At 47.5% G+C, this 16,040-nt stretch overlaps 2 protein-coding genes across 5 annotated transcripts; both read right to left on the bottom strand.

Moving 5' to 3' along the window:
• Window positions 1–2: 2 nt before the first annotated feature.
• Skp2 (S-phase kinase-associated protein 2) lies at window positions 3–3,244 on the bottom strand. 3 transcript variants are annotated; one of them, XM_031971406.2, is made up of 6 exons: window positions 3,136–3,244; window positions 2,232–2,546; window positions 1,870–2,149; window positions 1,340–1,776; window positions 1,138–1,265; window positions 3–1,047 (listed from the first exon to the last, which is right to left on the bottom strand). In XM_031971406.2, exons 1-6 carry the CDS (start codon window positions 3,213–3,215, stop codon window positions 701–703), a joined length of 1,587 nt encoding a protein of 528 aa, XP_031827266.1. In that variant the 5' UTR covers window positions 3,216–3,244; the 3' UTR covers window positions 3–700. The 3 variants fall into 3 exon arrangements, with proteins under 3 accessions (XP_031827266.1, XP_076223931.1, XP_031827265.1); XM_076367816.1 differs by lacking the exon at window positions 3,136–3,244 and adding an exon at window positions 3,022–3,127 and having other exon boundaries at window positions 5–1,047; XM_031971405.2 differs by lacking the exon at window positions 3,136–3,244 and adding an exon at window positions 2,867–3,015 and having other exon boundaries at window positions 5–1,047.
• A 4,342-nt stretch (window positions 3,245–7,586) lies between these two features.
• Window positions 7,587–14,671, bottom strand: LOC116424568 (MAP kinase-interacting serine/threonine-protein kinase 1). 2 transcript variants are annotated; one of them, XM_031971133.2, is made up of 5 exons: window positions 14,520–14,671; window positions 11,864–12,007; window positions 9,843–10,199; window positions 9,207–9,777; window positions 7,587–9,117 (listed from the first exon to the last, which is right to left on the bottom strand). In XM_031971133.2, the coding sequence occupies exons 1-5, from the start codon at window positions 14,572–14,574 to the stop codon at window positions 8,652–8,654; spliced, it is 1,593 nt and encodes a 530-aa protein (XP_031826993.1). In that variant the 5' UTR covers window positions 14,575–14,671; the 3' UTR covers window positions 7,587–8,651. The 2 variants fall into 2 exon arrangements, with proteins under 2 accessions (XP_031826993.1, XP_031826994.1); XM_031971134.2 differs by having other exon boundaries at window positions 11,864–12,004.
• Between the last annotated feature and the right edge of the window lie 1,369 nt (window positions 14,672–16,040).

The raw sequence follows: 16,040 nt of genomic DNA, 5'->3' as shown, positions 1-16,040 counted from the left end.
TTCGACTTTATTGTTTGGTTAACAGATAGATGATAAGGAAACATTACCATTCGTGTACTCGTATGTTTCTAATCAACAGTGTTAAAGTTTCTGCTTTTTACAATGTTAGAATATAAGTATTCTTCGAAATGGTATGAAAGATTCTGGAAAAATAAAGGTTCGTTTCGTTGCGAATAACGATACATATTCGACATGTTCATTGTAACGTAGCTACGTAACGAAAATCTCGCTATTCGTTAGAGATACATTTCGATTCGGTCCAACAACCAAGTACATACAAACAATTCATCCGGACTGTATAATTTGGTCGGAGCGAAAGCACCGATCTCGCAACACTGTTAACAGCATCAGAGTTCTATGTCGCTTGAGCATACCTCTCCCTTCGGTATAGTTGGATGCAAGGCCAACGAAAGCTAACGACGCCCTTAACTCGATAAAGGACGAGAAAAGGTATTCTACGAGGAGAGTCGTTCTCTCGATTGAAGGAAGAAAGAAAGGAAGAAAGAAAGGAAGAAAGAAAGAAAGAAAGAAAGAAAGAAAGAAAGAAAGAAAGAAAGAAAGAAAGAAAGAAAGAAAGAAAGAAAGAAAGAAAGAAAGAGGCACAATTACATTACGTACATTTCAGTTTCACTTTGGTTTTGACTCGTTCTTCATCGATATGAGGAGGATACATTTACGACGGAGGAGAACGTAAATATTTTTAATCCCTGACACGAAGTCCCCAAATGCTTGTTCTCCGTACGCCGACCGTCGGTCTAGCGACAGAGCTATATAGGAACTTGTTGAGCTGAGTTTCACCACAGGTAACTTGTAAAGTTTTCAATTTTTCTTCCGACATTAAACCGAATACATCCAAATATAACAAAGACGGCATGTACGCTAACGTTAAGTATCTATGCGGAAGTATACCATAACACCGACTCAATGATAAATGTTCTATTTTCGTTAAATCTAACAAGCTACGAACAGTGTTCATCGCGAGCATCGTACAATCGCTCAAATCTAACTCCACCATATCCGGACAACTTCTCACTAAGTCTTTAACATCTGAAAGGAACGAGCAACGTTAGTAAAAATGTATCGTAAAGAGATCGCAAGGTCTACCGAAGGTAAGGTTTTATAGAAAATTCAACTTACTGTCGTCGGTCATTGTTTTCCTACATCCAGCTATATTTAAACGCGTAACAGACGGTGGTAGGGATTTACAAAGTAACGTCATAGATTCCATGTCCAAGTTACACCAAGACATATTGACAGCACTCAAGCTAAAAATACCAATAAACAGCTCAAGTAAGCTGAAATTTATCGGCAACGCGTAATGAGAAATTGGTTTCCTTACTGTCGAAGTTTCATTAAATCCTTGATGCATTCGACGTCCATACCCTCGCACATTGTCAAATTCAAAATTTCTAGATCACTATTTTCGCTAATAGCTTTACAACACGATCTGTTCACTATACATTTTTCTAGCGATAATTTTTTCAGGTATTTACATTTGGCTAATAACATAGCCAGTCCATTTGGAGGAATGACAGCCATCGAGAGATCTAAATATTGCAGTTTGCTAATATAACCGTCCGTGAAAACTTGGCTGTTTTCAAGGAACACCGGATCCGCGATTTCTGCTTGAGCAAGTCGAAGTATTTGAACGCCCCGTGGTAATATGTGCCCCAACGTACCTTCGCTGAGCACTTTACCACCTAAATCCAATCTACTCCATAATGCTTCGTCTCGAGCTATTTGGCACCACCGTTTACACACTAACATGGAACGCACCTGAAAGATTAAGCATCGTGAATTCGATCGTATTATATATTATATTATAAGAAAAAGGGCAAGTGAACCCCGTTTCTTGTCTGAAAAGCATACCAGGCACTTTTTAGGAAGCCATTTCAGTATCATTAAAATCATTTCGTCCGATAACTTGTTAAATTTGTCCTCGCCGACGATAGAGAGTTTTCTTTTTCTTCTAGACAGGTAGAACTGTTCGAGGCTACTTCTTTCGGAAGATGCGTTTAAACTGTTTTGGCTAAAACTTTCTTTCGTGTCCATAAAATTGTTTATTTCCATCCTAGAGGAGTAGCCAGATTCGTTTCCAACGGTCGAATAAGCGGCTGGTTCGTCCAATACGTACGAATCTTGTTCCAGTCTAAAAAGAGGTTCCAAAGTTGCAAAGAAATCTATGGTAGAATCTAACGGATTCGTCCAAGGAGAATAATAGAGTCACAAACCTATCGATTCCAGTGGCTTTAAAGTTGGCACCTCTATAAATAGTTTGTTCGCTTTCATAATTATTTAGTTTTTCGCAATGTTTATCGGTATGAGATATTATAGCTGGCGAGGTGGTATGTCGGAGGGATTCGGACATCTCTGTACTGTCGCAGGATGCTTCATCTTCCAGCATGCTAACACCCATATCCGCTAAGATTTCTGGTTCAGCGAGAGTCCCATCTCCCGAATACGACCACCTTTCGTTGCTCTTGGGCTCGTCGTTTGTAATATTCTTCGAGTTGTTGTTGCAACTATCGTCCAATCGTAGTTTCTTACTAGAACAAAGATAAACGTAGAACAGTTATGCTTCCATGGAAATGACAATAATAATATTAGTAGCGATAATAGTAGTAATAGAGAAAGTAATAAAATGAGAAAATACAACTGTAGAAACGAATGTCGGCCGGATCGCGGTGAAAATACAGAGAATAAATGAAATGTACTTCCAACCAGAGTAGCCAGCAGGGAATCTAGAAGAAGATGGGACCGCGAGCGGTTCGTTTTCTCGAAAGACGTAATCGAGAATAGAATGAAAAGAGCGTTTTCGATCGACTGGACTGATTGATAGTCCGAATGAAAGGGACGAGATGGTTACCTTTCGAAATCCGAAATAACGTTTTTCGAGTAAGTTTGTTTCTATGGAATAGGTTGGTTTCGATTGCACCGATTAAACGATGCAAAGTGTGTCTCCGCAATGGAGATCGAGTGAAAATTCCTAGTCGCAACACTGGTAAAGGTTCTTAACCTCACCTGTACGCGCAATACTATGCACCTGCATCGAGTTGTGCAACAGGTAAAAGCCTGGTACGCGGTAGTCGGTAAATTCCTCTTAAAAGAAGAAAAGAGACGAGCAAGGAAATTTACCTTTCGGATGGTGAGAATTCCTCGGAATTTTCGAGACAATCTCCGCCGAACCGTGCGCGCTCCACCACGCGAGAATTCATTTTTGGCGGAATCCGTCGCGATGCCCTTTTTCCAATGGTCAGTGGTCGCACGCACGGAAAACAATCGTAGCTAAGGGTTCCAGTTGCTCGAACCGTACGCTGCGATTCGAGCATTCCTTCGGTCTCGACTCTCGATTGGTTCGCTCTCGAGGGTTCCGAGATGGCGGGAAACCGAGAGATCGAAAGCGCGCGAGCGCCACCATTCCAAGGTAAATTCAATCGAATCGAATCTATCCTGTCCCAAGATGGACTACATAGGTGTCCCGTCCTCTTCTGTTTCGTCGAAGGAACATCTGGAAATGATATTTCGTTGGGAAACGTTGCGAAAAGGAGGAGGAAATGGGTTCGAAAGAAAACTTTCCTAGCATTTCGTTCCAAGAATTTTATTCTCGCCAAGAGACAGCAGCGTCTTGGCACGATACACGAGAGGCGCACGGTTACCATTGCAACTTGCGTATTTTCCAGATGCTAAACTACCTGCTCGAATCGAGCATTCGAACATTAACGTTTCGAACGTCGAAGCTTGTCATCTTCGCCGTACAGTTTCATCCGAAAAGGCACCAATTCCGAAATTGTCTTGCGATAGTTGAATGGGGGATCCTCCGGCCGTATTCCTCGTTCGTACCACCAGCCATACCTGCGAATAATCGAGAAAAACCAACGTGTTTCCGAAATTCCGACTATCGCGACACAGTGCGCATTATACATGTAAGTAGCAAGATAAGATTACGCGTGACTGGTCAACAGATGACAGGGATAACCATTATCCTCGAGGTTTCCCCTCTCCAGAGGTGCAAGTTTTTCAAGGTCGTCGCTTCTGGGAGGATCATACTCGTTCGGGTAGAAGTTTGGCGCCATCGAGTCCCCTGTCATTTCGTGGGAACGAATGTACGACTTGCCGAGAAGCCGATTCCTGGAGAAACAAAGCTTGAACGGTGGCTTTTCCGCTAGTCCGTTGATCGTCGGCGAGTTTGAATCGCGAGAACTACTTCGGTGAATTCGGTACACTCGGTCCATTCGGCGTCGGTTCGGTCGACCGTTTGTCGTGTCTTTGGAACGTGCCTAAAAACGTCGGGGAAACGGGGAAACGGGGAAACGGGGAAACGGGAGTAGCTGTCAAGTGCGACGTAGCGCGACGTAGTACCGCGTCAACGGCGTGACACTCTTCGTAAGAGGATGGCGTATATTTGATCGATCATTTCCGACCACGCCAAAAATAAATACAATGTCATCTGGATTTGCCCTCGATGCGAAAAGGAAAGGAAAGGAATGAAACGGAAATGGCAACGTCTACGTAGCAACGACAACGAAATACACGAATAACATGTGCGCATCTATTGCTTCAAAACGTCTCAATTAAATGCTATTTTATTAGGAAGCTTACACAGTTCTCGTAAGACTCGCGCTGGACTTGTTACACGAGAACAATGATGCCCCGCCGCTCCATGTTCTCGATCTTATCGCAATTTTCAATTACGTTCCCTTGTCGTTTATCACGGTACCGAATCGCAACAAAAACATACCTTACAAGAGGCACAGACAGTTTTCGGACACGCTTCTATTTCATACTCGGAAATGTGTAATTAGATTTAGAGTGACGCCGGTCGAACCAAATACGCGCACACTTGGTTTCTTTTCAGCTGTTCAGCCTGGTAACCGATTCTTCCCTACTTTCGAAAAGAAGGAAAAGCATCGCTCTTCTTGGCAATCGGTTCGCGAGTTGTTCGGATACACCGCGCGCGATCGATCGGCGATTCGAGTCAGGCGGCAAAGCGAAAACAGAAAAACAGAAGAATAACGGCATCGAATAGTGGCGCACGCTCTTTTATTTGTTCCTTTAAACTTGTCGTCTCTTTTTCTTGTATATCGATGAAAAAAGGGGAAGGGGAGTCGCGAGCCGTGTCTCCCTCTTTCGTTCCAATTTCGAGCATTTTCGCGAGCGCATGGCATTTATCCGTACAATAACGATCGAGAATTCTGCTGGCCAAAGAAAATACATGTTCGCGACGGTGTGTCGTCTTGGAAAAGAATGCAAACGAGTTGTATGGTTCCGTGCATAGAAACCTCGAAACCTTATAAATCTATCGCAAAGATGTTCGTTTCTTTCCACGCGTATTCGTAGACGCACTCTGTCCCCCTCTGTTCGGATCGGTTTTCGTGACCGTTCGCCGCTCGATTCGTCTCTGGTTCGGATACGCGTTCAAAGGCGCGTACGCGGACATTACGATTAAACAACTATTGTTATGGCCGTGGATTTCCTTGTTACGTAACGACGATGCTTCTCTAATTGTTCGCCCTTAAGTATATACCAGTTCTATCCTTAGTCGGTGCTACGATAGATTTTCAGATTTTGCAGATTCGGCTGAAATCGTGCGTATACGCTTGTACGGAGTTCGAGCTGTCGACATTTCGACATTTCGAACGGAAATTTCCGAGAAAATGGCACGCGATGCAAATCGATCCGAATGTGTTTTTGAAATATCGTCGAATCGTCGCTTCCAATGTCGAATAGAATTACTCGGTGTAATTGTTTCGCCAGATTATCCGTACCTTGTCAATATTTACGGATGAGAGGACGAGAGGTCGAGAGCCTCGGGACGGTTCGCGTTGGTTCGCGTTGGTTCGCGTTGATTCGCCGCTTAATCTCCTCCTCGTCTCGAGCGTTTTCACGAAAGAAACAAAGAAAGAAACTAGAAAGCGATAGAGAAATACAAGGAACCGAAGGATCGTCTCTCGATCAGAGCGAAATCTCATCCTGTATCGTTGTATTATCTTTGGTCTTACAAAAACGAGACCCGTAAATACGCTGGTACATATTGTTGTTAAGTTTCTTTGCGCTTCTATCCGGTAAAAGAGCACGCGCGTAACGCGTCGATACTTTTTTTTTTTTTTTTAGTTTCTACGTCGTAAGTGTGCGACACACACAAATTTCTCGGTACTACTCTTCTTCGGGAGCATTAGAATTTGAAAAGAAGCGGCTGGTTTCAACGATCTCCGAATATCTCTGTTCCGAGGGCTCGGACGAATCTTTACTTTTAAGTTATTTCTTTCTCTGTTCGACACGCGGTTCGATGGAACGACGAAGCGTGAGCGTTGAACGCGACCGACACGCGAGGACAAACCTCTTCGGGATATACAACACGCGTCGAAACAAGGAAGAGAACAACTCCCTCTCTCTCTCGGCTCTTTCGTCCTGCTGTTATTTTTTCCTTTCCTTTTTCTCTTCTTTTTATTTCTCGTTTTTTTCCTGCGTTTTCTTTCGTTTTCTTAGTTTTTTTTCCTTCTCGTTTTCTCAGTTTTTCTCGTTTTTCTGGTTTTCCTCGTTTTATCGCTTTCTCGAACCCGCCATGTATTGTACAACACCGCTTACAACATTATAAATTCTATCTCTAACCATCTTAGGTTTCTCCGAACGCGATAAACGTGCGATAAACGTGCGATAAACGTGCGATACGTCTATCGAATTTACGCAGCTCGTTCTTCAACTGCCCTGAGTAAAAAGTTGCCCGCCTCGCAGCGCGAACCAACGACGAGCGGGACGCGAGAGATCGATCGATTTGGAAAATCATGATTTAGGAAGTTGTCGACGACAAGAAAGAACGGAGTCGTTCGAGCAATTGTTCGTTGAATCGGATGCGCGTCGATGATCGTTGATGGGTTCGCGATGAAAGGCGACCGTGTCGGTACAGCGACCGCTCGAAACGTTCGGTTGCGACTGCGGGCGGGTAGACGATCAAACGACTTTTCGTCGATAGAGCTCTACAAAAATACGTAACGGTAATTAATTAATCGATAGATTCGTATAATCTAGGTTCACCGATCAAACTTTCGTTTTTCCCCTCGAAACGCGTCCCCTCCTCTCGTCTCTTTTCTCTTTTCTCTTTTCTCTTTGCTCCTTCCTTCGTCCCTGTTCGTCTAGCTTCGAGAGCCCCCTCTTTTCCTATGCTTTCGCACTCGCATCATTCTTACGACGCAGGTACACTTTTTCTTTAGTCATTTTTTTTTGCTTTTCTCCTCGTCCCGTTTTTTTCTTTAAACTAATCTTTTATCTTCCTTACGCGCTAAACCTTTTTCTTTTTTCTACAAAGATACTTAAAAGACATTTACAAAAAAAATGGCCGTAATTATCCACTCCATCTCGCCCCGTCCGCCCCCAAAACACACTCAAACACACGCACACAGTCGCGCACAGACGCACACACCCCTCCTCCCTACCTCCCTCAGGCCTCTCATCTGATACAACTCCGTTTTCTCCCCCCCCCCTCTCTCTCTCTCTCTTCCTCTCTCCCTCTCTCTCTCTCTCTCTCTTTCTTGGCAAAACTCGTTCCTTCGTTCCATTCTTCTTTTCTTCCTTTCTTGGAGATATATATGTATATATATATATATATATATATATATATATATATATATATATATATATATATATATATATATATATATATTGATATTCGCGAAAACAAATTCGAACTTACCGTCTACTACGATCCTTAGAATCCTACTGAGCAAACTATTCGTAACATGCACCAAAGAACGCGCGTTTGGCTCATTCGTCGTTCCCATTCGGTATCTCTGATTCGAGAACGACGCGCGTTGCCATTGACCGCGTACATTAAACCGCGATAAGGAGAAAAGAAAGAGAAACACGTCGACGATCCGACTGCCGCGGCAGTCGGAAATCCAGAGTTGTTAAAACAAAAGAGAGTGAAACCGTCGCGAGGACGCGAATACAGGTTTCACGAAACCGAACGAAATATATATATATATATATATATGTATATCGTGAAACTGTCGTTTCGAGTTTAAAGAGGCACGTGAGACGCCTGCTGCGTCGGCGAATCGTCGCGAACGAGTAGACTCGATGCACACGGGAAACGAAAATGCAACGCGAAGACATGCACTGGAAGTATTTCTTCGGATATCTCTATATCCGTGTTATCAACGGCAAATAATTGGTACTCGAACTCGAAATTGAAGCTGAACGCGCGTAGGAGACGCGACTGTTCGTATCGCGGTGTGATCTATCCAAGGATTCTCGTCCGTGCATTTTTGCTGAATACGATTTCCCGGAATAACCGAACGAGACGGACATATACGGTAAGCGAAACGAGTGTTTTGGAAAATTCGAAGGGTGCAGAGAGCGCGCATGAAAGCAATGTAACCCGAAATATCGTGGTCGTGGTCGACTTGGACGACGACGAGAGATTGCTCGGGGGTGGAATCATTGTCCTCGCGAGTCGTTAAACCAGCCAAATCGTCTAGAGTCGCGCGCGTTTAATCGTATCGTTATCGTTGGCAAACCGTCGCGATAGATAACATTGCTGCTGCAGACGCGTTCTTTCGTATTCTTGTACGCGGGCAGAGACGTGTAAATACGAATGTACAACGCTACCAAGAAAGGAGACGCGTTACCGCGCAGAGATGGAAGGGCGTGCGCACTCAGCCACTCGGAGAGGCGATAATCGCTTTGTTGGTTTGCCGTACGAGCAGGTCCGAGCGTGCTTTCAAACGTCGCTGCATCAATCGACTCTCGCTGGGCGGCGACAATCCGAACAGCCGATGCAGCGAAGATTCTTTGCCGATCAGACGATTCTTGCCGATGGTTTTCGGGTCGGACAGATCGATGCTCGAACGGACCGAGCAACAGTCTTGAGGCGCGTTGTTCCCTTCGAACTCGCCGGAAGAATGAGTCGCGCACAGTTTGCTGTGTTCGGACAACTCGCTGCTCGAATCGGACATGTGCCCGTAAGGATGATTATCCTCGTCGGTCGACGAAGTCGATAATCTCGGCTCTCTGTTCTCCGTCAGTTCCTCTAGATTTACGGAGAAGTGTTGAAGTACCACACGATTCACAGCCATTGCCGATTCGGCAAAAGTCGATAGTTCCCTCGCTGAATTATTCCTCCTGCAAATAAATAGGCTTGCTAGAATATTTCTTCTTCTATTCGGATGACGCGCGTGTAGCGAAGACACGGGTGGGTCTCTCCTACGAACCTGATAATGTGAGGAGTGGTGAGAGATTTCTCGGTGTTCTCGACCGAGGTAGGGCCGGGATTGATCCACGGATGTTTCAGAATGGATTCGGCGCTCAACCTTTGGTGGGCTTTCTTGACGAGTAGGCCTCTGATCAGATCTTTCGCGTCTTCGGAAATGCATCTCCATTCGCTGTCCGGGAATTCGTACCTGCCCTCCTGAATACTGGTGAAGAGCATCTCCTGGCAAGCTTGACAATTCTCTCCTCTCTCCCAGCCGCAGTCGGTACCGCAATTCCCGTAGAACGGCGGGTATCCGCACAGAAGGATGTACATGATCACCCCGAGACTCCAAAGATCGCAACGTTTGTCGTAATAATTGGCTTCGCCGATGAAAGCTTCGACGACCTCCGGAGCCATGAAATCGGCACTTCCCACCGGTGTCAGAAGCTGTGGCGTGGCCACAGGACTGGACAGCGAGTTGTTGAACTTGATACCCGAACCGAGATCAAAGTCGCAGACTTTGATCGGTGTCAGCTGGTCCGGGTACACGCATAATATGTTTTCCGGCTTCAGGTCCCTATGAGCGATTCCTGGAGGAAACAAACAGAATTTCTCTGTCGACTCGGTTGCATTTTTTATTTCGCGCGTTACCCACCTTTCTTGTGAAGGAAGTTTAACGCGCTGGCTATCTCCTTGACTATTTGACTCGCTTCTCGTTCACTGAAATGAATCCTTTCTTGAATGCGGCTCAACAATTGACCTCCGTTAACTTTCTCGAATACGAGATAAAATTTCTCTTCGTCCTCGAAGAATTCGATCATTTGAATAATATTTGGATGTCCCTGGCAATGGTGGAAGGTTTCGACCTCTTTAAATACGCGTGTACGCGCGTGACCCGGTATTTTGTCGATTATCTTCACGGCGTACTCGAGATCCGTGTACAGAGACCTGCAAGTCTGTACCGAGGCGTAAGCACCCTCTCCGAGAACTTCACCGGTCAACTTGTACAGTTCTGAAAGATGGAAACGTTTATAATTAGCGTTTAGATTTCGAGAAACTACTAGTTTTCAATGTTCGATTTCCAATTGAGATTTCTCGTTTAAATACACCGCACCGCGCGCGGATATGCGTCAGCGATCTTGATTCGTCGACGCTATCGAGGTAAGCGAAGCATCGACCAACCGAGTTGCGTTTGCTCGGTGTAACGCAGTCAATGCTAAGGTCACGCACAAGTAATGCTTGGAAATCTTGTCCGTTGGTTCGCGCCTCGCATTCTGTCGATTCGATTCGATTCGATTCGATTCGATTCCATTCGATTCCATTCGATTTCAGTTCGGTAGAGTAGGATTCGATTCGGTTCGTTCGCCAGAGAACGCTGCAACTATTGCGCCGCCGCACCGTTGCCATCAACCCTACTACTCTTCCTCTCTCTCTCTCTCTCTCTCTCTTTTCGCGTTCCCGAACCCGTATATCTATCTACCGCTGATCCGACCAACCGCCTCTCTTTCCGAGGACTGTTTCCTCTCTCGCCACACGAGGCGAGACCGAGCAGATACGATTCTGCTTGGCAACACCGGCGAACGCTCGACAATCGAAACCAGACAAACGCGAGAGCGCTTCTACTTGGTCGTCGCGGCGATAGTCGCAATAGTCTGTGTATCGCGGAACGTAAAATTGGCACGGGATTAATTCGGGAGCGGCGACGACGTCGGAAAATGACGCCGTCTGTCGCGCAATTACTATATTTAAACTAAAATGTCGTTGTCGCGAGGACCGCGAGGACCGCGAGGAGAGTCCGAGTTCCTGGAGAATGCGGAATACATCGCGAATCGCGAATCGCGAATCGGCAATCGCGAATCGGCAATCGCGCGCGAGGCAGGGATTTCTATTTAAATGTTATTTCCGAGAAACATTGAACCGTTTTACGTTGACGAGAAAAGACAATAATCGGTCGAGTTGGCGCGACTCGAAAGTCGTGTGGCCGCGCCAACTCGGAAATTCATCGACTCGACGAAATACGAAGTTTGCGTTACGCGAGTTGCCGGGCGCCGACGGAATATCGTACGTTATCCGGCGAGTCCTTCGATGTACGCGACGACTATTTATACGTTTATCTAGAAGCATTCGATTCGATTCGATTCGATCCGGGGTGTCTATCCAATCGACGAGGTATCCCGTGGCCTAGATTTCAAGGTATACGGATACTCGATTTGCCGCGAGAGTACACAGCAGTGGAAACTTCTCGAACGCGAAACTCCTTTACAAATCGATCCCGGTACGGTGACGTAACCGTGAGGCAGTGAACTCGATCGGCGCGGTGGTTTACCGGTAAACGAGTGGGAAGCGCGTCTTTCGAGCCAATCGCTCGCATACCAGCACGTGTTTCTCGATCGTTTCCACCTAACCGAGGCCCAATCGATTTCGTTCCATTTCGAATACGGTCTCTTCGCAGCGGCGCGCATCCGAGTTTCTAGAACGTTCTGAACTTGTACAAGGTCAGATCCAAGAGCGAAACGCGAGTCATCGAGGCACGGATGACACACGGAGTAGTTGGATGCGCGCGCTGACCATACGCAACGCCGGCTCTAGCCTTTCTGAACAACGAACGAAACGCGACAGGATTCTCGGGTATCTTTATCGAAAGATGCTTTAAGAAAGATACCGGCGACGCGTTACCTTGGAAACAGGAAGACATCAAAGAGGATCCAGAACGCTTCTTCTTGCGTCTTTTGCGCCTGGCTTCTTCTTGTCGAGCGTGCACGGCGCTCATGGATTCCCCAGATGTATTCACGGTATCTCTGCTGATGCAGCTCGGATCTTCTGAAACAACCGTCGAATAGGATTAATCTACGTCTCGAAGGATCGTTCGATGCTCGTACACGAGGAATCTCGATCGACCGTTCGGTGTCCGAACAAGAAGAACGAAGAGGAAGAAAAACGCGAATCGTCCTTTCGATCGACAACGCGCGGACGTTAGTCATCGGTGATTGCCGGTCCAAGTTGCTTTCGCGCTTATCGATAATATTCACCTTATCGTTCGCGGATAACGCATCGCGCGCGCTCGATTCCTTTCTCCGAAGCGCGATCTACCGCGCGTGCTCGTTCGGTGGCCGTCGCGCGCTTTCGATCGTCGATCGAATTTTCCATTTCGATTTCGATTTCTCGGTTTACGGTTTCTATCGTTCCTTCCATTATTCCTATCGGTACGCTCCTAACCGAGACCCGAACGTGAATTGTCCGGCGTCGTCGTAGCCGTCTTAGCCGTCTTAGCCGTCTTAGCCGTTAACGTTACCGTTCTTTCGAATCGGTTGCATTTAAAATTAGATGCTTTTATCGTTCAGCCACTAGAGACGTCCTTATTACGCAACACGGTATCGTACGTTCGTTCGGTTCTTGTGTCGTTAGAATCGATTCTTGTTCGTTTTATTCGGCCGAAAGCAAAAACGTGTGCGCGCAGAAGCGATCATTCGAGTCTAACGAATCGGACGAGTTTCAAGAATAGAACAATTCGAACAGCGCTCGTAACGAACTTTCGGCCGACGCGAGCCGGCTTCCAGCGGCGTGTACAAAATTTCTATACTCGTATATTTCCATGCGACTCGATCCGATCCGATCCGATTCGATTCGATTCGATTATTTGGATACGGCGTTCGGCTGACTCGGCACCTTACCGGCGATGCGTCGCCAGATCGGCAGCGAGGAACGCAGACCCGGCTGCGATCGCGAGAGTTCAATGACTGGCACGGAAAAGGAACGCCGCCATCTTACGCGAGATACGCGTGTACGATAATGTCGCTGCATCCGCAAAAGCCGGTGTAACCGCCGACAAGCGGCAGTTCGGAGGCAGTGCTTTCGTTGGCCATCGATCCCGATTTCGATTCCTTTTCCGCGCCCAACCAACAATTCGGAGTTGCTTGTTCTTCCGCGTTCGGGATGCTCGGTATACTCTAGTATAGTGTATCAACGATCGTACCACCGTAAGACGATTCGCATTTGCGACGCAACGATATTTCCACCGATATTTCGCGTGTTCCGCTTACATAACTCTACAGTTGGGTAGAAAATGTGCTGCGAGAGCGCGCGGAACCCTTTGTCCTTGAAAATAAACCCTTCCCTTTAACGGAGGGGGCAACGGATCTACGGCGCGCAAGGACCCTTTCCTTTCCTTTCCTTTCCCTTCCCTTCCCTTCCCTTCCCTTCGCGCCTGGCGACGCTCACCTCGGCGATCCCCATCGCATCAGCCGCTCTTCCCATCGGTCGATCCCTTGCCGCCGCGCCACCCCAGTCCGCTCAACGTTCGTTCTTTGTTGGATTGCCCTTACCGTCGAACTCGAACGCGGTCCGACTAACCCAGTTTGACCCTCGAAAAATAACGAAAATAACGAGGCATCGCGGCGGCGCATCGCGGAGGAGAACGAACGTTGGAAAATATCGTTTCTCGGGGAACGAGTCCTTTCGACTCGGAAACCGGTGTCAACGTCGAGGAAAGTAGCCGTTGGAACGCGAGCAAACGAGAATCGTCGACGCCGATTTCTCAAATGTTTCTCGAGAACGCAGTCGCGCGACTGCTCCGTTTGTTCGTACTCGGAGAAAAATCTGTTCGAAGAAATGCGACTCGACTCGTTTCGATAGAAATAAAATCTCGCTTTGCCGTTATCGATCGTCGCGCTTTTTGGAGCGAACGCGGAATAACCGATCGATCCAATTTTCCTCGTGTTGCGGTGAATTGTCGAGTAAATCGTCGAGCAGTGCGATCGAGCGCAATTGCGAAGGAAACGATAGGGCAAACGGGTTAATCGACGCAATTCCACGTAGCCAAGTATGCGCGTACACCGAAACGACTGCACCCGAGGCGTGCACGGAGGCTTCGGCAACCGACAGGACGGTTGTCGAGTAGTACCGACTTCGAGAAAGTTCTTTCGTCGAGCGACTTTGAACGGAACGTTCTCGCAGCAGGTTTTTCCATCTCTTTGGACGTTTCGGTCGGTCGGTCGGTCGTTCGTTCGTTCGTTCGTTCGTTCGTTCGTTCGTTCGACGAGGCGACGCAACGCGAGGCGACATTTTTTCCTACCATCCACGCGTCGATTCTCCATCGATACGTAAATAAGCACTTACATAAGTAAGCGTACACGTCGACGATACGCGCGACGAGCTTACTTATCGATACGTACGGCTAGAAAAGGATGAGCGCGACGAAATCGTCGCGAAAGTCGAAATAAAAAAGGTTCGACTGGTTTCGAGAATCGTGCCGGTACGCGAGAACGAGATTCGAGCGGTCGAGCGAAACGAATCGGAGGCTCGATTTCGAAATAAAAAGAAAACATCTTCCTACCTCTTGCAACCTCCGCACATCCGTCCTCTCTCTCCTCCAAAATTTTTTCCACCATTTTTGCCCGCAACAATCGCACGGTGCAATGTCCAGAGAGTTCCAAATTTCTCTTCTCCCGCGACTCCTTTATCTTCTATATCTTCTATATCTTCTTTATCGTCGAACAACGATGGAACGTTCCCTTAACTCGGTATCAATAATTGTAAAAAAGAGTCAGTCGTATATACAAAAACATCTATATACACTAAGAGATACTGATATAAATCTTCGTTCCAGGCGAGCACTCGGTTCGGCGATCGCTTCTGCACACGCACACGCAACACACACGCCTCTCTCCGTTCGATGATAAGGCGTGTTTCTCTCTGTTCGTATCTGCCCTCCTCCTCTTTCCTGTATTCTTCTCTCTGTTCCTCTCTGTTCCTCTCTATTCCTCTCTGTTCCTCTCTATTATTCGTCTGCTCTCGAATATGCCTATTTCTCCGCGGGTTTACGGTTCCCTCGAATATTCGGTGCCTCTCCTCCTACCGACGCGTACTCTCCCGGGATAGATCGATGTATATCAGTGTCGGTATCACAGATATAAATAAATATATAAAGGCTATCTACTCTTCTCCGGCCTGTTCGCTCCGACGGTTTCTTCGAACGACAGAAGACGCTGTTGTGTAGTCGATGATACGCGCGCGCGCGCGCGTCGTGTAGCTCGTATGATTCGAATAAATACTATCACAGACTTTGACACTGCACACTTTTCTCGTTGCCGTTGCTTTTCCTTCGCACGCAGCTTTCCTTTCCGCTTCGCTCCGCTCCGTGTCGTTCCGTTCCGTTCCGTTCCAACCAGCTCGGCGGTGGTCCTGGTCTCGTTGGTGTTGGCGCGCGCCCCGACCACACGGTGTATCAACCGATCAACTTCTCTTCCGACTACCTTCGATCCGATTGCGTTCCTCCACAGTGGGCGAATCTCTGATCGGAAAAAGTGAATTTCCCGATTCGTCGACAGCCGACAAACCTCGCCTACGTCCGCTCCTCCTTCGATTCCTCTCCTCTCCTCGGAGTTTGTTCGCCGGTTAAACCGGGCCTTCTTCTCCGTTCGCGAAAATCTCGCGACGCTGCTCGGTGCTCCGTTGTACTCGCGGGTAGCGGTATCCGGGCTCGGAAGCGCATTAAAAATCCTTCGACTAACGCATCGGTTCTCTTCGTTTACCTTCCCTTACTGCTCGGCAGTTGGTTTCCGACTGAATCTCGCAAGATGGTCGTTCCGCTTACCAACATCCCCACCGACGGTTTCCGTGCTGCGCGGCTCGTAGACGATTCCCCCGGCCGACGGTGTTTAGAGCTCCGCTCTCGCCCCTCCGATCCCCACTCGCGCCAACACACTCGCCACCTCGTGCGCCCGTTTCGTCCCGTTCGGCCGCTTCCACGTAGGATCAGCCGACTTTGTCGACGCCCTCTGACAACGCGGTAAGTAGGTACTCTACCAGCCTCCCTACCTCCCGTCCACCCGTCACGTAGCCCGCGGTCAGAGGC

This window comes from Nomia melanderi, chromosome 5 (assembly GCF_051020985.1).
Source record: "Nomia melanderi isolate GNS246 chromosome 5, iyNomMela1, whole genome shotgun sequence".
In the NCBI taxonomy this organism is placed as follows: domain Eukaryota; kingdom Metazoa; phylum Arthropoda; class Insecta; order Hymenoptera; family Halictidae; genus Nomia; species Nomia melanderi.
This window is presented reverse-complemented; position numbering and strand designations above follow the sequence as displayed.

Bases quoted from the DNA above. Each gene is read 5' to 3' on its own strand.
- Skp2 (XM_031971406.2), bottom strand. From the start codon at position 3,215: ATGAATTCTCGCGTGGTGGAGCGCGCACGGTTCGGCGGAGATTGTCTC. The intron at 2,547-3,135 runs GTAAATTTCCTT...TCTTTGTTCTAG, and splicing joins GAATTCTCACCATCCGAAAG to TAAGAAACTACGATTGGACG. The intron at 1,048-1,137 runs GTAAGTTGAATT...CGTTCCTTTCAG, and splicing joins GAAAACAATGACCGACGACA to ATGTTAAAGACTTAGTGAGA.
- LOC116424568 (XM_031971133.2), bottom strand. From the start codon at position 14,574: ATGGTGGAAAAAATTTTGGAGGAGAGAGAGGACGGATGTGCGGAGGTT. The intron at 12,008-14,519 runs GTAGGAAGATGT...CGGTTGTTTCAG, and splicing joins ATGTGCGGAGGTTGCAAGAG to AAGATCCGAGCTGCATCAGC. The intron at 9,778-9,842 runs GTGGGTAACGCG...TGTTTCCTCCAG, and splicing joins AAACTTCCTTCACAAGAAAG to GAATCGCTCATAGGGACCTG.